This window comes from Arachis stenosperma, chromosome 7 (assembly GCF_014773155.1).
Source record: "Arachis stenosperma cultivar V10309 chromosome 7, arast.V10309.gnm1.PFL2, whole genome shotgun sequence".
NCBI lineage: Eukaryota > Viridiplantae > Streptophyta > Magnoliopsida > Fabales > Fabaceae > Arachis > Arachis stenosperma.
In genome coordinates this window covers 85,468,944-85,494,400 of record NC_080383.1, presented here as the reverse complement: position 1 = coordinate 85,494,400, position 25,457 = coordinate 85,468,944, and the positions used below count along the sequence as shown (strand labels likewise).

General features: G+C 33.4%; 1 protein-coding gene across 1 annotated transcript; it reads right to left on the bottom strand.

Annotated features, from left to right (window-relative positions):
- Positions 1 to 1,651: 1,651 nt before the first annotated feature.
- On the bottom strand, positions 1,652 to 3,519 carry LOC130940165 (uncharacterized). Its single transcript, XM_057868225.1, has 3 exons — positions 3,007 to 3,519; positions 2,193 to 2,327; positions 1,652 to 2,022 (listed from the first exon to the last, which is right to left on the bottom strand). Exons 1-3 carry the CDS (start codon positions 3,487 to 3,489, stop codon positions 1,729 to 1,731), a joined length of 912 nt encoding a protein of 303 aa, XP_057724208.1. The 5' UTR covers positions 3,490 to 3,519; the 3' UTR covers positions 1,652 to 1,728.
- Between the last annotated feature and the right edge of the window lie 21,938 nt (positions 3,520 to 25,457).

Below are 25,457 nucleotides of genomic sequence, written 5' to 3'. Positions count from 1 at the left end.
TTTAGGAAGTTCTAACCCATGGGTTAAAGAATGCTCCTCTTCTGTCGTAGCTTTTATTCAAACATGGTACAATGTAAATTTTATAAGTGATCCTTGTTAACTATATATAGGTACTGCCCACTCTGGTTATATTTTGGTGTGATTAAGACCATGTTTTATAGAGTAAATCTGAATAATGGTTCCTGAAATTCATAAAATTATCTAATTTAGTCTTAGAGATTCTGATTTCACTATAATAATTTTCTAAATTGTGTTCTGATTATTATTGTAGCCTTTAGACATTTTTTTAGTGATGACTCAACTATGTCATGCTGACGTAACTATCGTGTGTCTCGCTGGAATGTACCAAAAGTCCAAAACGATGTCGTTTTGGTTTGGTACCTATTGTAGAGCAAAACGAATTCATGTGTTAAGCTTATGCTCAAAAACGGTTTGTGTACAAACACAAACACTCGTCCATCTTCGTCACTCTCACTCTTTTTCTTCTACTTTTCTTCATGAATGACGCCACTCTAGAGTTGAGTTTTTGGAGTTCTTTACTTTGCGACCACCTCATTTACATCGCCGGACTGTGCTAGATCATCTCACCCTCCCGTGGACACTAGCGATTTCGCCATTATCGTCCATAATGAACGTATGTATTTTTTTCTTAAAAAAAAAAATTGTGCAATGAGGTGATAATTCTTCGTTATAATTGCAATGTGAATGTCGCTCGATATTCCATTTTGTCATTGCTGTAGTTGCTAAGGTTTTTTATTTTTCTGGTATGTTGGGATTCAGCCTCTGCATTTTTAAATAGAACAGGGGTGGGTTAATAGAGTGACATATGGTTGATAAAGATGGTGTCTAGAATTTGGGATGTTGTTATATTGTGTATATGTTAGATTAAAATAGTGTTCTTTGTTACTGAATTTTGAAGTAATGTATGTGGTATTTTTTTTTCATATGGAGGAACTATTGGACATTATGTATCATTATGAGAGCAATTTTAAAAAAAAAAATGAAGAGGTTAGGCTTCTTGACTAGTAGCCACTAGATGGTGAGCAGATAGAAGAAGAATGAGAAAAAAGGAGGAAGAACCAGAAGTTAATGTTCATTGGGAGGGGGGCAAAGAGGGTTAGGGTTAAGAAGAAGGGAGAGATCAAATCGTATACAAATTGCACTTTGGTCCGTTGAGTTAGTCGTGTATGCTCCACCGTGGATAGCCACATCAGCAGTGACATAGCTTAGTCATCATCAGAAAGATTTCTAAGGACCATTATAGTACTTGGAGCTCATTTTTTTGAGAGACTACAATGGTAAAATTCATACATGATAATCTAATTTTAGATTGTCTAGACAGTTTATATTATCTTATTTGGCTAAATTAATTTATTTCTGATAATCTAGATTTAACATGTAACTTTTGACATAGTAAAAATAATAAAACTTACATTTATAATCTAATAATCTTCAATGGCTTTCAAAAAGAATAAGCACGGAGAAATATAAAAGCAATATTTTTACTAATATTTTGTTAATCATTTTTCAACAAAGTTCAACATAACCAATTCCAGTGAAATACTTCTGCTAAATTCTAATAGTTGCCAAATAGTAAAATGATCTTAATCACACCATTTAAATGAGATATGGTGGACCCAAAAAACCCATTTAGACATAGCACTAATAACACGTGTGCTTTAATGAAGTACCTTACCATAGAAACTAAACCAAAATGTAATTACAAACTTATCTAACACCTCGAAGAGATGAGAATTCAACAAAAGCAAAACTAAAAGGTTTCTTGAAAGAGAATAGCTTCTCTTTAAATTCTTCAATGGCATTAAAATTGCCTAACCAGGGAGGAACAGAGAAACTCATCCTCTTCAAGACCAAACCATTTTCCATCACAAATTTAGCTAACCACAACTCATGCTCAAGTCCATGTACTTCTCCGAATTTCACAACCTCCAAGGTATTTTGCAAACACTCAGGCACATCAGCAGAGCTAAAAAGCTCTTTGTCAAATTTAGATTTTAGTCCCTGATGATGATCAATCATTAAACAAAGTCCAGATGAGAATCAAAGTAAAATTGATAAACCAAACATTTTCTCAAATTGATAAAATCTATTATTTAGGGGCTGCATAATCACTGTGATACTTATATGAGTATAGAATAGTGTCTCTAATTTTAATTAAAATAATTATCAACCTTTAAAATTAAAGTCTTGAGAATTGGTGACTTGAGAAGTATGCCCAACAAAATTTCACCAGCAACTAAGCCAAGCTCCAGATGCTTCAACATTCCAAATGAAGGAAATATTGGCCCTGTTGATGGTGGCAAAACCTGCATGACAAATAAAGAATCTCAATTTGTATGAAACTTATGATATAAAAATAAGATGGAATAATAAATCTCTGTCTAGAACAAACAAATGTATAAAAGCATATATTTCTCCTAATGCTAGCAAGCTGAATTAATACTCATGCATGTTACTATTTTATAAATAATAACATAATTGATTTCTAATTAATCAGTAAAGTGTTACTATCTAGTATCTAATACAATTGGTATAGGAAACTACAATTTGATATCAGGAAGTTCTCAATTGAAGCATATTTTATTGCTTGTTTGGTTTTATGGTATCAATCATAAACTCCCATTTAGAGTAGGTGATATGATTTTTAAACTAATTTTGTTTTGATTAATTTCAATCAAACATTTGCATCTAAACCCCTGCTTGAGAAGTGTAAAGAGGCCATAAAATGTAGCTCTATTTTGGAAAACTAGTTTCATGGTAAGTTTCAAATGCATGATACTTATTAACCAAAATCAATTGCAAGTTTCTTAACATAAAATCTAATACAAAACAAGCTTTTGCTCCAGCTCATGTTTGCAAAATCCATTCCAAACAAAATAATATTTTACAAAAGAAACTACAAAGATATACTATATAACATGCAATATGGCCTTCATGTCAAGTTGTCAACACTAAGTTAAAAGAGGTTTTTGAGAAGAAGCCTACCTCAGAACCCTCAAATTTGATATACTTCACTTGATTTAATTGTTTGAGAAGTAGAAAAGCATGAAGTCCTGTTTGTGTGTCCTTCTCACATTTCCACAGAGTGATATCAGCAAAAGCATTATGAGCAGACAGTGGATCTACCAGTGTAATACACTGTGATATAAAACCATAAGCACAGTATCTGAATCTTTTCAAATGTGAAGCAGAAACATAGATCGGGCAGCTACTTGGCTTATAAGATGCAGATTCAGCTTCTTGTTTCATGAAAAAGCTTTCAAGTAGAGGCATTTTGAAAGTAACACGAATTGCATGTAACCAAGTGCAACTCACTACCTCAAAATTTTGAAGAACTGGGAAATCAAAAGTCAAATCCTTTGAATATTTGTAGTCAAGGGTGAATCTAATCCCAACTAACTTCAATGATTTTAGGCATCCTAAGGAAACATAATTGGTTGGAACTTTTATGGCAGCAAAACTGTGCATATTAAGCACCAATTCTTCCAACAACTTGGAGTCAACAAGGGAAAGAGTGGTAAGAGAGGAAAAGGGGAGCTCTATTTGAGAATTGATGCTAAGTTTTTTCAACCTCCTATTTAAAGCATTAGAGATCCAACTGTTAAGAAGAGACACATCATATTTGTTATTATTGTGACCAATTGAAAGATTGAAGGAATCCAAGGTTGGTGATTTGGTAAGAAGAAGTGCCCTATACACAAAGTTCATAAAATGTAGTTTCCCTCCAACCTTTTTCTTGGGAGAAAAGTAAACACTGTCATCTAAATTCAAATTAGTGATGAGTATCCAAAGGTGATTCCATTTCTTTGACAGCACGCTTGTTCGGACAGCATCTTTGGTGGGAAGAAGCGACAGTATCCGACTTATGAGGACCTCAGGTAGGTTGCTGATCATGTCTTCATCTTCATTCAGCTTCTGTCTCTTCAGAAATGGCTTATGCTCACGAGTGGTAGATGATCCAAACATTTTGTCTGCAATAACTTCCTACAAGTAAATTACAATTTACAAGTTGGTTATTGCACTATCAATCACTACACCTAACAAAAGCTTTACAAGATTCATCTTCTTTTTATTAAAAAAAAAAAAAGCAAACTTTCATTTGATAATAATCTCAACTCTTTTATCAACTCCTTTGCAGACACATAACCAATTAAAAAAGAAAAAAAGGAAACAGAGCAGAAAAATAGACATAACTTTGAAAAACTAAATTTGCCCTCATCTTATTTTTTAAAGAACTACCTCTGCCCTAATCTCTCGTCAGGTGTCTACGTTTGAAATAAGTAATAACTAATAAAAGCAAAAAGATTAGAAGAAAAAACTATATAATGTGATGAAAGGGACAGAACCTGAAACAAAAGTCTCTAAAAAGTAGATTATGACAGAAAGACAATCTTGCAATGACTAAAAAACAAGAAAGAAAGAAAGAGCTCACCTTTGAGTAACAAGATATAAAATCAGGGGAAGTTCTTTCTTTTCTTCTAGTGTTCACCAGAAGTCATAATGTTGAGAAAATCAAAGTTATGAGAGCGATCTCTTGAGGTGTAATAGCTAAGCAGTAACGGTGTTTGTCCTTGAAGGTCTAAATAGGATAATCCATGATCCATTATGGGCTATGGCACTAAAGCACTCTCGCGCCATTTTTTCATTTCCCTTCCCGCCACCCATTCCCTCTTTCTCTTGGTCGTTCCAACTGCCCATTACTACTTTTATTTTTTTATTGTTTTCAGGGTGTATTTTGGAGATTTTTTGTTTAGGTTTGTTTTTTCTTTTTGTTTAAAAGAGTTTTACCCAAATGGTAAACTATTAAAATGTATTACTGTTAGGTTTAGATAAACTTTTTGTCACTGTTAACAAATTATGATAGGTGCATTTTAGAAGTTAGAGAAATATTATAGACCAATTTAGTTGACAAAAAAATTGTACATATATCATTACTTTTGATTTTTATAAGATATTTTTAGGTCTTTAATTTATAAAATTCAAAAGTTAAAATTGTATCTTTATGATTTTATATCTGTAGTTGTTCATGTTATATCCAACACTAATCCATGTCACAAGTTAAAATTTTTTTGTACTTTTTTCTGTTTAGATGATATTTAGATGTCATTATATTTGTTCTTAAATTGTTGATTTGTAAGTGGCTCACTTTTTTTACTGGGACCTTTGTGAGTTTGAAGTATTAAAAAAAAAAACAAAGTCAGAAGTTAGTTAATCACTATTTAATAACGTTGTAACAAAAAAACCAATTTCCTTTTTGAAAACATTAATCGAATTTGATAAGGCGCAGGGGATGAAAATTAAGGGGAAAAAAGGTTACAAGAACTAAAATTAGAAAGAAAGAAAAAATCATGTATGTAGAAACCTACATTAAAAGAAAAAAGGCTTATGGCCACGCTTTTTTTGCCACGCTTTAAAAGTATGACCAAAAGTGGTCAATGACCACGCTTTTGTGAGGGTGGCAATTGAATAGAGATTTGGCCACGTTTTTTTAAAAACGTGGCGAAAAGGGTCAACGGCCACGCTTTTGGAATGGTGGCAATTGATTAGAGAAACGGCCACGTTTTTTTCTGCCACGCTTCAAAAGCGTGGCCATAGAGAGAAGAGGGACTTTTTAAAAGCGTGGCGACAAGGTTTCATTACGGCCACGCTTACAAAACGCGTCCATATCCTGGTACTCTTTTGGCACGCTTTAAAAGCGTGGTCAAAAGCTTTCTAAAAAAAACCCTAAGACTCGGCCCCCAACCCGGTCCCCAACCCAATTGACGGTCTTTTAACCCGGTCCCCAATCCTAATCGAGCTCACATCCCTTGGTCACTCTTTCACCCTTGCTACCCTAATCGAGCTCACATCCCCGTCGTCACCAGTACCACCTTCGCTGCGTCGTTAGCCTCCGCTCCCTCTCCGCCTCGTCTCCTCATCACCATTACCAGCATCCTTACCGTCAGCATCAGCGTCAGCGCCACCTCTTTTAACCGATTCCTTCCAAAAGCGAATACGACAAGGGACAATGTGGGAAGATGTCGGAGCTCAGAGGCGGCAACTGTTTTCGCGTCTCTTGCTTAGTGTCAATGTCGGTCTTGCCCTTGTTGAAGGAATCGTTGCTTTCGTTGCGTTGTTTCAGGTTCTTCTCTTCTTTCTTTCATGTTTCAATTCGCGCTAGCAGTGCATTTGGAAATTTTAGGGGTTTTTTTTAGTGTTGTGCACAATTTGGGGGAGGTTTTGGTGGGAACGGAAATTGAAAAATAACGATGAAAAGAAGATAGGTGATTGGCGTAATTTGAAAATTTGGGGAATTTATGAGAAGATATTCATATTTCGAAACTTGCATTTTGAATTTTGATATTTTAGCTGTTATATTGTTTTACAATCCCTAAACTGTAGCCTACGTTTTTTTCTTACCCTAAGAAAATTTTTTCTATATATGAATTCGGTAGCTTCATTAGCTAATAAACACATTAGCTAAGGTTCTCAAAACCTAATAAATATTGTATTGAAAGATATCAAAACCAGGTTAGTGTGATCTTAGCTTGTTGTTTGAAGATATATATAAATCTGTAAAAGTATGTCTTCTGATTTGCATTTTAATCTTTACAATGATGGTTGTCCGATATATATTATTATTATAATATTTTTAATGTTATTCAATAAAATATATACATTGTCAGCAAGCTATAACTAAAATAATATAGTGTTTTTATTCGCACCTAGAAGTCTCATATTTGAGTCTTATTCCTAACTTTAGAATAAAAAAAATTATATATACATTATTTTAGATTAATTGATTTTTTGTGTGTGTTTGAACCGTATATAATTCAGGAAAAGCAATCATATTTAAAAGACCAATATTAAGGATTCCTTACATATCAAAAGGATAAAGTATATTTTTTGTCTTTGATATTTGTAATTTTCTTCAAAGATAGTCCTAACGTTTAACTGTATTCAATTTTATTTTTAACGTTTTCACTTTACATCAAAATTACTTCTCAATCTTAACATCATATAAAATCTTAAAGATACAATTAAAAATATTCAGAGATAGTTTTTGTAGCGACCCTCAATTTTAAAAATATAAATATAAATATGTTACAATTTATTTTATAAATTGGAGTTTCCTATTTTTAGAAATCATTTTATTATAAGTAATTGAATTAATTTTTATAATTATTTGAGTTCAATCAAAGTTATATATATATATATATATATATATATATATATATATATATATATATATATATATATATTATGGTGAAATTTCTACATAATTAAAACTATAATTCTAGTAATTTAGAAGTAATGAAACTTATATGTATATTTAAATTTGAGTAATTGATATTTTAATTTAAAAATAGGGTTTAGATAATAATATTATTATCGAGTTTGATATCCGATGATATGAGTAAATATCATTTTTATTTAGCTTATCCTTCAAGGCTCCTGGATATGATTTCATCCAACTATATTTATGTATATTTTCTTTTCTTTTAGAGGTCGTAATACCTTTCCACCTCTGTTTTACGACTTAAGCGTAAGGCTCTGTGTGGTAGGGTGTTACAATATGGTATCAGAGTAGTTCGTTCCTGTAGAGCCTGAGGGATGGACTGATTATGCTTCTGGGCATATTCTGGGTGTGTGTATGTGCTATTAGGATATCTGATTGATATATGTGGTATAAATGTTCATGAGCATGAATTTGGAACTTGAAGCATTAGACTTGCGATATTGAGACTGATCAACTTGATATCACTTGTTTGGTGTGAACACAGACCAAATGTCGTCTCGTGGATCCGAACGAGGTATTCAGAGAGGAAATCCTATGGTTGAACCAATGAAAGGACGTCGAGGTGGAAAGTCTAGTGCTAGTACAAGTAACGTAAGTCGATACTATAGGTCAATGACCCTTACTGACTTCCTCAAGATGGTCCACCTCTGTTTAACAGAAACGGCAATGCCCTGGAGGCTGATCAGTAGTTTTGAGAAGTGGAGAGGTTTTTGTACACTCAGCACATTCCTGAAGTAGTTAATGGAGATAGTGACTCATATGTTGGAGGGAGATGCTTAGAATTGGTGGCAAGAGTTATGTCATACCTTACAGGTAGAGTTAACGGATGTCCCTTGGAATAGATTCAAGATAGAGTTTTACGAGAGATATTTCTTGCATGCATTTCGCACTGTAAAGGAATTGGAGTTAATGCAGCTGAAGCAAAAGGATATGTCCGTTGCTGACTATACCTGTGAATTTGACAACCTGTGCCGTTTCTCAAAAACTTGTCAAGGAAATCCAGCCAATTATGAGGAACGGAAGTGTGCTCAGTATGAGAAAGGACTAAGGAGAGATATCTTTAATTACGTGTATCCACAAAAGCTAACAAATTTCACTAAGTTGGTTAAGAAGATCCAGCTCGCAGAAGATTGCTCCATGAAGTGGACACTGCTACAGGAAGACTTTGGTGAGACTACTCCAGAGGAGCCACACAGGGCCGGACTGGGAATGTGCTTTCGATGTGGAGCACCGGGACACATGTCTAGGGATTGTACACGTAGGTGAGCCGCAAATGCGGGTTGGCCATGATAGGATCGAGGTAAGTATGATACTGAACGCGTAGGACAGATTTGTTGTGTGTAGAGCTAGGACCCCGCTTTCATTTAGGTTACATAATCGGATATGGAAGTTTAGGACTGGAAAGACTGGACGTAGTTTTGGACTTGGATACGAACCAGGAGTTTAGGCCAATAGAAATATCTCTTTGATAACCGATTAGGTGTTGAGAGAAAGAGTAAGTTGTGATAGATTCAGTGTCAGAGGTTGAACCAGTTTCGATAGTATTACGTATGATGACACCATTAGAATCGGCAGAACTTAGGAGCTAGATGAAGCGAGTATTAGAAGTGATAAACCCGTCGTTCTAATACCAGCCTACCTTATAACTCTTTTGCATCAAGCCTATCTTGTATCTTCCGCTTTGCGTATACTTTTAAGCCATAAGAATATCCTGGATTTGCAAACCAAACATGTCAAATCTTTCTGTTTTTCTTTGACATGTTTAAAAAGGGAAGTTAGTATGAATCTCTTCCTTCTTATAGTTGGGTTAGAGATAAGCTAATTTTTTTTTAGTTGGGTCCCTATACAATTAAGCCAATTACTACTAAGAGAGACCTAATTGAAAAAAAATTGGAGCAAGGACCCAATTAAAAGGAAAAAGTATAGGGACCTAATTAAAAATTTCGCGAAACTATAGGGACCAATGATGCGTGAGCATCTTGTCTATCTTTTCCTAGTGAATTTGCATCTATTTGTTGAGTTTAATTAAGAATTAATTATATTTTAGCCACTATGGATGCTATTTTGAGTTTTGTGCAATTTTATTTATTTTAGGTGGTATTCGGAGGGATTTGATGAAGTTTCTACAGGGAAAAAGAAGAAACCAAAGAGATGATCAGCGAAGACCGATGCGGACGCATGGCTCACGCGATCGCGCGGAATGGAGAAATTGTAATGACGCGATCGCGTGCCTGACGCGAACGCGTGAACTGGAATCTGCACAAATGACACGAGCGCGTGGACGACGCGGACGCGTCACATACGTGATCTGCAATAATACAGAAAACGCTGGGGTGATTTCTGGGCTGTTTTGACCCACTTTCCAGCCCAGAAAACACAGATTAGAAGCTGCAGAATGGACAATTAGGGGAGACTTCTCTTCACTTAAGTAGATGACATTAGGGGGGATTCCATTAGGAAATTCTATACAAATTTACATTCTACATTCCATGAGCAACTAAACCTCCACTGTTAAGGTTAGGAGCTCTGTCTATTTGTATGGATTGATTTTATTACTTTTTCTATTTTAATTTATGTTTTGGATTTATATTTAAGAATTGTTTTCGTTCTTTATCTTATGAATTTGGGTGGAACGGAAGTATGACCCTCTTTCTATTTGAGTTCTTGTATAACTTGGAAAAGCTCTATACTTGAACAACAGCTTGAAAACATATTCTCCTAAATTCTAATTATCTGGATTTAACGGGATACGTGACATATAATCCTTTATTTCTTTGGGCAATTAGAGTTTTTGTGGCATGCAAACTGGAATTTGATCATGTACCCTTTAATTGGAATTAATTGACCAAGGAATTGGTGGTTAATGAATTTTAGAGGAGACTAAGAAGGTCTAAGGAATTAGGGTCTAGTCACATATAGTTTGCCATAAATTAAATCCTACATAATTAAAATAGTTAGTAAGAAAAGTTAATCCGGAAAAATAGATAACTCTGAAGCCTTAACTGTTTATCCATATTTTATTCCCAATTTATTTAATTGTCTATACTTTTGATATTTTGAATTCGAACTTAAACCTTTTGAACATCTAAAACCAATTTCTGCTTGCCTAACTAAGCCAATCAATCAATCATTGTTGCTTGATCCATCAATCCTCGTGGGATCGATCCTTACTCACGTAAGGTATTACTTGGTACGACCCGGTGCACTTGCCGGTTAGTAGTGTGGTTGTAAAATACCACACCAAGTTTTTGGGCCGTTGCCGGGGATTGACTGTGATTGACAACTATTAGTTATTTGATTGCTTAGATTAGGCGTTTTATTTTTAATTTTATTTAAAATTTGCTTTAAATATTTTTGAAAAAAATAAAAATAAAATTTTTAATTTTAATTTTCCATATTTCGCTATTTATTTATTTTTTCCTTTCTTCCTTTTTTTTTTGCCTTCGTTTCCCTGTTTTCTTTTTTTTTATTATTTTACTTCTTTTTAATTTTTTTCCTTTCTTTAAAAAAAAAAACTTTACGTCTTTTTTTTCCTTTCGTTACACTTTCTTTCGTTTACTTCCCCCATCCCCTGTTCCTTCTTTATCGTTTCCTTTTTTTATTTTGTTTTAAAAAAATATTTTTTTATAAATAAATAAATAGCACTAATATTTTTCTTAATTTCTGAAATTAAGTTTGGTGTCCCTTAGTTGTTTTATTTTTTTTTAGTTTAAATCTCCTTTATGTTTTTTCTTCTTTGCTTGCTTGTCAACCACATGGTGCGTTTAATCCTGTTTGGTGTTTTGTGCTAAGGAAAAATAATGGAGAAAGATCATGTGGGTTACTACTTACACCCAAGTAGTGATTCATACTATGGTGGATGGAGGAACTATCCAAATTTTGGTTGGCAAAGCCAAAACCAAAGAAACTTCAGTGATCCATGTTCCAACTACCAAGAACCATCATCTTTCTACCCATGTCAAGAGCCACCATCAGATATTGAGACTTCTCAGAAGAAGAGTGTTATGGAAGTAGAAACTCTTAATGCTATTCTTGCCCAGAACAAGCTTATGACTCAGCAATTAAGTCTACTTACTCAACAGATGAGTGGCATGCAAGTCCCAACTATCAACACCCCCAAATTTTGAGTGGGGAGAGAAACCTCAGAGGCCACAAAATTTTAATCATAGTTCTCAGGGTGTTTTTCAACAAAATAATTCTAATAACCACCAGTTTTAGTCTTCTCAGCCCCAACAGAACAATGATTTGGAAGCAATCTTGAAAAGTTTTATGCAGGAAACCAGAGCCTCAATAAGAAACTTGGAAGTGCAAATGAGCCAAATAAGCAAGCAATTAGAAGAAGAGGAAGATGCACAACCTCCAATGCCCTTGGTAAGTAATGAAGAAGAGATTGCATTAGAAGAAAGCTACCAAGAGGAAGAGGTTGAAATTTAGGAAGCTTGCAAAGAGGTAGAAGAATTCAAAGAAGAACACAAGGGAGTGGAGCTTGCAAAACTACCATCACCATCCAATACAACATTCAAGTGGGTAAAATTCCTACCCTTTATCCTTACTTTCTCACTTGAATATGGACTACTAGAGACGAATGGTCAACTTAGAGCTCTTTGTGGCATTAAGAGTAAGAGGAAGATGGTTAGTGGCAAGAGATGTCAAGCAAGGTTCAGTATGGTTGCATGCTCTAAATTAAAGTGCAAGGATTGGTGTAGAGCTAATTTGAATGGGTCTAGAAGGTTGTTTGGATCTCTCTGTGAAAATTTAGATTGCTTGCCGCCCGGTGGAAACAATGGTGATCCACAAGAAGACGGGTGTAAAAGCAAGGTTTGGGACCCTAGAATTCATTTCCACAATCAACACTCATGGGGTCTTGTCATTTGCTTCAACTTGCTCAAAGGCGTTAGGCGCCTAGTTTGGGATCCCGGTGACCATTGGAATTACAAACATTGGTGGAGATTCCTGGATCAGTACAAGCACAAGCCACCATGACAAGGAGTTCACCACATGTCCAACTTAAGGACTTTAACTAAAAGTGCTTGGTGGGAGACAACCCACCGTGGTATGATCATTTCTTTTCATTCTTAGTTATTTTTCATAGTAGTAGTTTTCTTACTTATTTGGTTTTTATTGAGTTCTTACTAATTTTCTGATCATGCAGCTATTTTAGAACAGGAACCGGACAAAAAAAAAAGAGAGCACACGACGCGCAAACATCACTGACGCGAAGCGTCAATCATGTGTGCGTGAAAAATAAAATTTGACAGAGAGTTGCACGGGAGTGGCGCTGGAACCAAGCCTTTAGCACAAACAACCCACGCGTACGCGTACCCTACGCGTGCGCGTCGTTTGTGATTTTCGCCATCCACGCGGGCGCATCACTGACGCGGACGCGTGACCTACAAATTTGACGTAAAAGAGTGTTTGGGCAGAGAGTTGTGCTGGCTTGGGGCAGGAAGTGTGCTAGAAGCACAAATTTGGTCACGCGGACGCGTTCCTGACGCGGCCGTGTCAATTGCACATTTGGCCATCCACGCGAGCGCGTGCATGACGCGAACGCATTGTATGAATAATTGGCTCCCAAGCCATTTGAACAGAGAGTCACATGGGCACGCGGCTGGCTTCGTGCGAATCGCACAAAATCCAGGGCACGCAGACGCGTGCCTGACGCTAACGCCTCATTAAGAACATTCGCGACCCACGCGTACGCGTGCTGCACGCGTACGCGTTGCTTGCGCCGCCCAGTTTTTTCTCTCTCTCTCTCTCTCCCAATCCTAATTCTCTCTTATTCTTTTATCCTTTTATTTTTCTCTCCTCATAATATTTATCTCTTCTATTTTCAGTTTTTCTTTGCTTGAGGACAAGCAAACCTTTAAGTTTGGTGTTGACGCTGCGCTTATTGGTTTTCTGGCACAAAAGGGAGGTGAATCATCTTTGTTGAGGAGCACAACCTGAAGAATAAAGCGACAGCTAGGATAACTAAGGTGGTTGAGTTCCTTTCATATTTTTTATTCCTCCCTTCTTTTTCTATGTTATGTTCTGGTTTTCTGCTATTTTGTTTTGTTTGTTGCATGATCCTTTATTAGTTAGAATCCTAGGACTAGTTTAGTTTCCTTTTTTTCAGTGAAAAGATGTTTCATGTACCACTCACTGAACTTGAATGCAAAAAGAAAAGAAAAAAAGTGATGTATTGCATGAGAAATTGAGTTAATTCTAAGAATAGTCTTATTTACTTAAATATGGTGGTATTTTCTGTGATTTTTGAATGCATGATATGAACAGTGCATATTTGAATTTGAATCAAGAGATGTTGATGTATAAGGAACATGAATTTAAAGAATTATTATGACTTCTCTGAAATAAACAAAAATTTAATCCTTGAAGAAAAAAACAGCAAAAAAATATATATATATAAATTAAAAAAAATAATAAAAGCAAGGTCCAAGGCTCTGAGCATCAATGACTAGGGAGGTCAGATATGATTAAAAGCTCAAAGAGTTGTTTTCCTAGTCATATGCTTGTGGTGTGATTGTGTCAAGTAATCCTTAAGACAGAACACTTAGAGTCGAGATCAATTACATTTAACAGAGTATGCCAAAGGCTTTGAGCACCACTGTCTGGGAGTAATTAAAAGAAAAATCAGAACTCAAAGAGAGTTCTCCAGTTAAGTGCTTGTGGTGTTTCTGTGTCAAGTAAAGCTTGAGACAAAACATTTAAAGTCACGGCTAGGCTCAAGGTGCAAAGCACCAAAGAAAAATAAATTAAAGTAAATTTTGCTGTGTTCAAGGATTAAACTAAAATATAAAGATCAGAGAATTCATAATATTATCCGGATTCTAATTCCGAACGAAAATAACATTCTTGATTCAAAGGAGAGTGAGATGTCAAACCTATTCAGGATTGCAGTTATAAACCCCACTATAAAAAGAGACATGAGCTTAATCTAACTCTCATTCTCATGCAAATTCACATCCTAAGCCTATATTAGTTTTGGTTGCTTGAGGACAAGCAACAGTTTAAGTTTGGTGTTGTGATGCGTGAGCATTTTGTCTATCTTTTCCTAGTGAATTTGCATCTAATATGTTGAGTTTAATTAAGAATTAATTATATTTTAGCCACTATGGATGCTATTTTGAGTTTTGTGCAATTTTATTTATTTTAGGTGGCATTCGGATGGATTTGATGAAGTTTCTGCAGAGAAAAAAAAAACCAAAGAGATGACCAGCGAAGACCGACGCGGACGCATAACTCACGCGACCGCGCGGAATGGAGAAATCGTAATGACGCAATCGCGTGCCTGACGCGATCGCGTGCCTGACGCGAACGCGTGAACTGGAATCTGCACAAATGACGCGAGCGCGTGGACGCGTCACATACGTGGTCTGCAATAATACGGAAAACGCTGGGGTGATTTCTGGGCTGTTTTGACCCACTTTTCAGCCCAGAAAACACAGATTAGAAGCTGCAGAATGGACAAAGCAAGTGGTCCCCACCCATCAACTGAAGATCTGTTAATTAATTCGAATTTAAATTCAAATCTTATCTTTTAGGAAAAGATATTATTTTTATTTTTAGATAATTAGATTTTAAATTAATTATGATTAGTTATAAAAAAGGGAGACTTCTCTTCACTTAAATAGATGACATTAAGGGGGATTCCATTAGGGAATTCTATACAAATTTACATTCTACATTTCATGAGCAACTAAACCTCCACTATTAAGGTTAGGAGCTCTGTCTATTTGTATGGATTGATTTTATTACTTTTTCTATTTCAATTTATGTTTTGGATTTATATTTAAGAATTATTTTCGTTCTTTATCTTATGAATTTGGGTGGAACGGAAGTATGACCCTCTTTCTATTTGAGTTCTTGTATAACTTGGAAAAGGTCTATACTTGAACAACAGCTTGAAAACATATTCTCCTAAATTCTAATTATCTGGATTTAACGGGATACGTGACATATAATCATTTATTTCTTTGGGTAATTAGAGTTTTTATGGCATGCAAACTGGAATTTGATCATGTACCCTTTAATTGGAATTAATTGACCAAGGAATTGGCGGTTAATAAATTTTAGAGGAGACTAGGAAGGTCTAAGAAATTAGGGTCTAGTCACATATAGTTTGCCATAAATTAAATCCTACATAATTAAAATAGTTAGTAAGAAAAGTTAATCCAGAAAAATAGATAACTCTGAAGCCTTAACTGTTTATCCATATTTTATTCCCAATTTATTTAATTGTCTATACTTTTGATATTTTGAATTCGAACTTAAACCTTTTGAACATCTCAAAACCAATTTCTGCTTGCCTAACTAAGCCAATCAATCAATCATTGTTGCTTGATCCATCAATCCTCGTGGGATCAACCCTTACTCACGTAAGGTATTACTTGGTACGACCCGGTGCACTTGCCGGTTAGTAAGTGTGGGTTATAAAATACCGCATCAACCAACAGAGTAATTAAACCTAAATTATTTTCGTCTCTAGACATACCTGCACAAACCCTGCCAAAAAATTTTGTTTGCTCTAATATCTTTAATCATCAAATCCAGCTTTGCCTTGAATGTCCTGCATACTATGTCAGGTCTATCTTCTGCACTGACAGCCTTATATATTGCCATTGCATCCTGGTCAATCTGGATCATATATCTTGGACCACCTATGAATGATGATGGTAATAAATATGTTCGCCACGCGATGATGGTATTGTTTTCCCGGAAAAAACTGCTTCCTTTATACCCTTGTACATCTCACATCTAAGTTTCTCTTGATCAAGTTGTATATAATGTAAGCGAGATGATTCAATCATCGAGAACCCGTCAACCAAGAATTACTGGAATAGTCGCCTAGAATATAACAAAAGTGATCCATCAGCTAACCTTTCTTGTATCCTGAATGCAAAGAATTCTCTCAATGAAACCTCTTCCTTGTAACCATCCTCTCCAAATGGAAATAACAATGGGTATTGTAATCCCAAATAAGCAGGATTGAGTTGATTAATCCTTTGTAAGCTTCCACTTTGTGTCTCTACCACAATGTCCCTATCATTTTTATCTATGTCAAAGTCACTCACAATCAATGCAGCTACCTCATCCGTGTTAGGTAGGTTGTATCGCCTACCATCCTTCCCCCTTTTACCCAACAGCTTGAGCTTTATTGTATTATTAAACTCTCTTACGAGTGAGTCTCTAACCATGTAAAATGCCTTCACTAGTACATTGTTATCGTCAAGCATTTGTTTCAATTCTCTGACAATATCTTCATATATCTCTTTGTGCTGTTCGCCCCTATTTACGACAATAGAATTTGTACAACCAGAATTTATTAAGATCATTGTAATTCAAAAACTTCCAACTATTACTTCAAATCCTAAATATATTCTATAAAGAAATAACCCTAAAACTTATCGAATAGCTGCCATACAATTTTTGATCTCATTTTGAGTATCAAATACATACAGTTGGACAAATTTTGCAACATTCCCCTCAAGAGGAATCAGACTACCCATTAGATGGTAATTCTCTCCACAAAGGATAAATGTTGGTGGCCCTCTTTCTTGACTTATGCCATGGTCTATTTTTGCACCCATTGATGTGAACTGAAACATGCTATTTGTAAGCTCTGATGTTATCCCGAAAATGCTTGCTCTTAAGGATATTGTTGTACAACAAATCATACAACACTCTCGTGGGCCTCTTGTAATTGAGGAAGTAGAACCTTTCCTCCTTTACAACATAATGTGAATTTTGGTTCTGTTGTGTTGTAACTTTTGTTTGACCTTTTAGCATACCAATAAAGAGCATTGCAATGTTCACATTTATACATTGCATATCCAATGTTCACATACCCTGCATATTGATCAACAAAATCAAATAATGGGATTGAGAAATTTCTTTCTGCCTAAAATTTTCATTAAAAAGACTCTATGTTTAAGTCAATTAAGTAATCCCATACCTTTATTAGATCGTTCAGTAGACTTAATGTGTGTGTTAGATCTGTGTGACGCCTTCTTGCCTACATCGTGAAGTTAACTCTTGATAATCAACGGTGCAAAAAGTAACCTACTTAGTCGTAAATTGATTGACTTAACAACCAAGAAATTGAATGGTAAGAACCTAAGGTTCCAATAGTGGAAATACAAAATTATGCAATTTGATTAGCAAAATTATTAGATTTATAAAACTGTAGCCCGCAATAATCCTCCCCTCCACAAAATCATAACATACCACTATTTTTCTTGCAAGAGTCTTCGAGTCCTTACTGAACCTAACATAAAAAGAACCCAGCGTGACTTTTTAATGAATTCATACGTTTTGATTTGATTCTGTAATTAAGTTTCTACTTTAAGTATTATTCTGTAAGAATAAAAATTATTTAAACTCTATACTCCTATTTTCTTTTGTAGTCTATGTCGCTCCACCTTTGTCAACCACTTTGGTTTTTCCAACAATTGTGTAATTAGTGGTAAACAATAAAGTAGGCCATGCTTTTCTTACAGAATTTTGTCACTTCCTAACTCAGTAGTCAGATATCTTAGCTAAATATTCTTGAATTCTTAATATAATGGACGTGAGGGTGAATATAAATTCTTAGTAATGCACTAAACTAAAAATACCACACTACATACAAAGAATTCAGCACACCTTGCATGCGTTTGGAAATATCAGTACTCCTTTTTGTGTCCATTTGTTACCTTCTATACCTTCTAGCCGATGTTGATTGATCTATTCCAAGGGTGATTGATAAGAACACATACACCATACTAAAATTAGGAAAAAAACCCAACTAAGCCAAGGGGAGCATAATATTACACAAATCAGCCAATCTGAAAACAGCTTCATGAATCAGCCAAACCACATTTCTATGTAATTTAAAACAGGTAAATTCGAATTACAATTGTACATAATTCGAATTAGCTCACTTCGAATTATACATAAAGACACGTACACACTAATTCGAATCTACATGATTTGAATTATAACAAAGCATAATTCGAACTAGGTTACTTCGAATTACCCTTATGCACTCTTCCCCAAGTAGTTCGAATCTATTTGATTCAAATTAGTCACGTTTTAGGTTCTAGTAGTAATTCGAATGGGGTTGATTCGAATTACTCTTGATTCGACTATATAAGGAGTTCGAACCTACCTCATTCGAATCACTTTTCTATTTTCATACCCCACCAAATCCCAGAGAAAATGACCCAGATTCGCTCCAACAAAGACTCAAGAAGAATACTCAGCCGATGGGGGACGATCCGGAAAGGCTATATCGTTTGGATGGAGTTGCTCATATCGTCGGGGTAATCAACAACGAGGTTAGTAGGCAGAAAATTTTCTACTAGTGGTATATCTGAATTAGTGATTTTGCATGCGGTTATGTAGGCGGTTTATGTTAGTGGTTTATGCTAGTGGTACTGTAAGTGGTTTATTTTAGTGGTTTTACATGCGATTTTGTTGGCGGTTTATGTTAGTGGTTTTTGTTAGTGGTATTGCATGCGGTTGATTTTGGTTTTGTATGCGATTTTGTTGATGGTTTATGTTAGCGGTTTATGTTGGTGGTATTGGAAGTGGTTTATTTAGTGGTTTTGCATGCGGTTTATGTTAGCGGTTTTGCATGTGGTTTTCGTAATTGGATTTGCATGTGGTTTTGTAAAGGGGTCAGTACATAATCCCCTATTCCAACCTCTCCGCCTCCACTTTTGTTGAGATCCACTGCGAACGAAGGAGACACGATAGGCTGGACCGAAGGTTCATACACAGGGACAAAGGAAGATGCACCCGCAGGTCTGGAGCTAGAACCAGCTACCGTGGCTACAGTAGGGGTATTCCGGTTCGAACTCCCCAAGCTGGATACCACGTCAACTAACTTCGCCAATAGTTCTAGTGTCCTCACTTCGGGAAACTGCTGGTGACAATGAAACAGGACCTGCAAGTCGTCCTCACTACCGATCATGAAACAATCATACTTCACGATTTCTTGGAGTACCGAGATTCGAATGCAATAGAAAAATTTCTTAACCCATTTCACACCTTCCAGACCAAGTTTCTGTAGTACAAAATTAACAAGGTCATCATAGCTCGTCGTAGGCCTCATGAAAATACTGAGAGGATCCTTATCAGTGAACTTCACACCGGATCTTGTTTTCCTCTTAATCGACCCTCTGTGGTGAACCAAGACTACAAAACTCTCTTCACTAGCCATTTTTCCCTCTGATAAGATCAATTCACGTTCACACCATATATATATACACATCTGGGCCCTTATAATTCGAACCAGGCTAATTCGAACTATACATGGTGTAATTCGAATCAACCTATATCGAATTACATAGGATTGCATGTTGGAAAGTAATTCGAATCAACCTGATTCGAATTACTGTTAGTATGTAATTCGAACCAGGTGAATTCAAATTATGTGTGGGTGAGTTCGTGTATAATTCGAATCATGTTGATTCGAATTATATGTAAATGCAGTTCGAGTTTAGCTGATTCGAACTACATATAAACGTGTCTTGGTTGATACGTGAACCAGATTTGGCTTTGGCGGATTTGTGTAAATAATTACTCACCTTGGCTTATTTATGTTTTTTACCCCTAAAATTAAAAGAAACCATTTTTACATTTGATTTTAGGAGGAATCACCAACTGTAATATAATACAATTATCAAGTAGAAAATAATTATTATCCGGAGTATTAGCAACTCCATTAATCATTTGGAATAGACCAAATTTTAAATTTATCAATAATTAAGAAATATGAAATAAATAAATAAACATATTTAAAAAGCCAAAAAAGTAAGTTATAATTTCCTATAATTCTCAAATTATGACTCCACAAAAATATATATCTTTTTAATTTAAATTATTGATATAAAATAAAAAGCAATTCCTTATTTTTTATTAAAAAAAGATCTATTATTTATTTAGTAAAAAATATTTCAATATGACATATTTCATTTTTTGATAATCTATTTCCGTCGACTAAGTTTTATTTATTAAAATTAATGGGGTGATTTTATAGTCACATTATTGAAAGAAGAGGAGAAAAAGGGTTTAGATTTTGGCCAATGCTATGGTGCTAAAAGACATTTTTTTTCAGCAAATGCTGAAATGTATTGTTGACATGTAGAGAGAGACACGTGTTTGTGTTCCTGGCACACACGCAAACAAGAATTAGATGGCAGCAGAAAGTGGTCAGAGTGAAGTGATAGTTTGTAGAGAATGATTGACCAATTTTTATGATAATTAAGTAGTGCTAAGCTTTAGTGAAAATTATGTATTTGAGTTAAATGTGTTGTTTTGGACATGGACTTTTTGGTGTAGTGGTGGATTTTGATTACTAAAATACCAATGTTTTATACAAAAAAAAAATATACTGTAGAAAAGATAAATAATATATTATATACTTTTTATATCAATAATAAATAATAATAAATCTGTTATGCCACTGTATAAATTATTTTTTATACTTTTTAAATTTAATTTTTCATGTTTAATATTAAATTATTTTATGCTGGTAATAAATAATAATAAAATTATTGTGATAAGTATAGATAACAAATAAAATATAATATTTTTTATTTTTATTATTATATTTTTCATGTTAATAATAAATTAAGTATTATATTCTTTAGGTTTAGTAGTATATTTTTTGTCTTAATAGTAGATAATTACGAAGAATTTATTTTAGTTGTTTTAATTTTTTTATTTTATTTAGAGAATCTGATGTTAATGTCAGTGGTATTGAATTTTTTTCTCTTTTATTTAATAGTTTAGATAAATTTATTGGTAATCAAAGTTATTTAATTAAATGTTATTAAGTTTAAAAATTTGCTAATAAACTACATGCGACAAGAATGAGAGTTTGTCATGATTATTAAAAGTTCATTTTTCTTCTTTCATATCATAACTATCTTTTTCTTTGTTTAAGCTATATTATTATTATTATTATTATTATTATTATTATTATTATTATTATTATTATTATTATTATTATCTGAAAAAATGAATGAATTGATCACATTATCAGTTTGGTATAAGTTGCCAAAAAGAAGCCCAAATACAATTAAAAAGATTAGTCCAATTGTTATCAAAATTAACATTAATTATTTATAATTTACCAATTTCACTGTATAATTGTCTTTCACTTTATTCTGATAACTTCCTGCTTCCACCTAGTTTTTATCTACGTATATCCCAACAATATAAACACATGTCTTTCAGCACCGTAGCACAACCCTTATATTTTATCACAAAATCACTAACTACTCTATCCTACTAAATAGAACTTATCTTTTCATACTTTTTATGAATAGTTTAATTTACTTCCATAAGATTTATTTTTACTCTTTTTTCATATATTTAAATAGTTTAGACACAGAAATTAAAGTAGGTAACTATGTATATAGTTTTTTTTTCCAATTACAAAGCACGTTTTATATAATTGACATTTTTTCCTTTCGGGGTTATAAATGTTAGTGGGTTGATGCGTTTGTGACATTTTGATAAATAACTACTCATTAATTACTATACACATATTACATATCTATTACATTTTGACATTTTTCTAATGTAATACTGAGAAATCAACGAACTAACATTATTTTATCCTACTTTAATATTTATATTTGTATTAGGTATAACATTTAAAATTATGTATTTGTTATAGCTAAAATTATCTAAATAGTGAAGCAATAATTTGAAATTTAAAATAAAAAGGTTTAATAAAAAACAAAATAACTTTAAACTACTACAAACTAATTGTATATTTTCTATCAAATATTTTTTTAAAAAAAACTTAAATATTCTAGAGTATTACCAACTCTACTAATCGCTTCACTTGTGAATAAAATAATAATGTAGGTATGTCTCATTGTGAATCCTAAGTGGAAGGATCAAGATGCAACTTTTTTTTTCTCTTCATTGTGCATATAACATGTAATAATTGTTATTCGATTAATTATATAATAATTCAAAAAGATTGTGATACCTTCCATCGAACACACTTCCATGGTTTCTGTGGTGAATGAGCTTGTAGACATAATTCTTGCAAGCAAAAAATTATAGCCATGTAAAAATTTAGACACTTTCATTGTACCCATATAGTAGACAACATGACTAAGTTGGAGGTTGTATTTATTATTCGTGATTAAATCACACCTTTTTAGGTGCGTGAGATTATGGTTTGTTTCTTTTAGCTAATATGAATGCTCTCTCAATCTTCACGTGTCGTGCTGCCTCTATAGAGATCATTTTATGTTTAATATCAGTGTATACATCTAGCTATATACTTCAATCTATATTAGTTTTGTTATTGCTCTTTTACCTATTGATGGTGGACTTAGTGGCCATTAGTTTACTAATAAAATTGGTATAGAAATATTTCTCTTAATTTGATTCTCACTTCTCCCATTACATTGATCTTGATCTATAATATATCCATCAACTGCATACTCCATTAGATTTTTCTTGTTCTCAATATTAAAAGTTGTATGTTTAACACCCAAAGTGTTTACTATACCTTCAACAACCAAACAACTTTCCAACGAGTTGTACATGTGATAGTAACTAATAATTGCTGATATATAAAAAGATTCTTTTGTCTAATAGGCTGGATGCCATTTGTAGTCTCAATTCATTGTTATTGTAACTTGTATTCTCTCTACTACAACTTGAAAATTTTGTTATGAATTAAGATGTCAATTAATGAAATAATAACTTATGTATAGAAAATTTCTTGTAGTCTCATGGATAACCCATGATATTAATAATTTTTTTATTGATAAACTAACTATAATCATGGCTATCAGTTGTATGCAACATATTTTGATACTCCTAATAAAAAAAAGCTATTTCTTTGAATCTTGTAGTACAGAATATGGTACGATTACTTTGTTGGGAAGTAACGCCCACATACTTCCTTTTCTTAGCTATCTTGTTTGCTCTTTTCATCCTAGCATATTTTGTGTCATCTATTATCAAAATAAAGTTTCATAGTCTAACATTCATAATTATAAAATTCTTTTCTATCAAATTCTTTGTTTATGATAATTACCTCTTGATAGAGTCATCTGTGATAACACATTAGACCCCAAGAACGGCGTGTCTTTTGTTGTTTGAATGCTGAATTTTTCATTAATGTCTACAATTTTTGTAACATTAGTTACTCTAAAATCAATGGTGAAGCTGTTATCCAAAATTCTACATGGTTACTCTTCTAAAACTCTCTGAAGACGAGGTACCAATCCTATATTTTTTGTATTACATAGCTATAATTAGACCTATATTAGCCAAAAATTATTGACACCAAAAAACTGGTTATATTCAAATTGTTCTTCAAACCTTCTATGATGGATAGATTTCAACTATTGATATAAAGTAGTCTTGCACTTATATGAATTTATATGGTTCTTACCTGAATGTGGAATGTCCTATCAATGTTGAAAAGTGATTACTAAAATTTTTTCTGCTATATTTTAAATTTTTCCATATCATGAAATTACTTTTTGTTGCCTGAATAGAGCTTTGTATGGCTCACAATTTCTGTGGTAATTTTGCTGTATTTGTTGTCCAACTTATGTGGTTTATCTTAAATTAATGAGCATAGTATTTTTGATATGCGTACATGCTGGTTCTATATAAAACCCCTATTGATACACATTTATTCTATTCTAGTCTAATAATATCTTTAATTTATATATTTTATAGATATAAATCATCATCCAATACATTCTCTACATATGTTGTCTTATTACATTCTTTTGACCACTTTAATTCGTTATCTAATAATTTATTTCATTACTCATTCCCAAAAAGAGAAACTCTATAACGTACTTTCTTTATAAGCAACTGTTGTATGAATTTTTTTTCGAAGAAATATAATAAATTAAGTCCATATATGAATTTGTAAATTAATTTGTGATCAGCTATTTTTAATCAATATTTCATGAACTTTCTGGTAGTATATACCATTTTATGACTCTGATTAAATAAATTTGTGTAGTCCCTATGGTAGTTTAGTGTATTTTTCTATATAATTGCCTTTTATAGTTAGCATTGTGACTTATTTACATCTTATTTATTAATATTTATTTTAATTCGGCAATGTTAGCTAACACCAGACTATTGTATCACTGCAAATCTATTTTATTTCTGTAAGTTACTGGTTAATTAGATAAATAAGTGATATAATTACCTGCAAATAAGTAAATGATATCTATAAATATATATATGTCATTGACCATTCATCCTATCGGTTTGATCAAAATACATTTAGCCAGAATATATCACAATTTATCTGTTTTATTCCTTTGTAACTCTATTTAGGTACATGGTATTTTTGTTTTGCTTTTCCATCTATGAATAAGTATCAAAATTTAATTTGTTGGGACACATTTGCTACTTTGACTAATAAACAGAATCTTCTTTTTTGATCAATATTATTTCATTATCAGAACCTGAATAAAATTATATAGATTGTTCCTCCTTGAAAAATAATAATTATGGAGAATAATAAATAAGTTTACATTATATATATGATATTCATAATTTATCCAATTTCTAACAGGATTTAACCTGCTACTTCTATTTCACAAGAATGGGGTTTACTTTACAATATTTTAAAATATCAAAAGAAACATAACTTTTTAACAGAATTAAGTACTTACTACATAAACTAATTTCATTCCAAAAAGATGGGACTTACCTTACAATATTCATGGTATCAAAAGAAACATAAACTTCTAACAGACATAGGTACTAACTACATAAACTAAATTTTGGGACCATCAACAACTGTGAAAACATATGCCATCTATTTATAACTTAGGGATTAAACAAATATTTTAGTTATAAACTAAACCATGAAGAGTCCTTCAGAGTGCTACGTGATTGTTTTCACATTCACATGCTCCTGCCAAGTGCGGTGTAATATATTCTCCCTTCTTCCTTCCATGTACTTGAGTCTTGAAATTAAACATCCGTACCTTATGTGTCATTTAAACCCTTATGACTAATTCTAGCCTCCATGATTGATATAATGTCCTTATCACCGAATAATATTGGAGTGTATGGAATACCAAATCCAGACACCTTCACCATCTTCTTCCACTCCAGTTTATGGTTCCAATCCCTCCTCAACTGCCAAACTATGACCTGC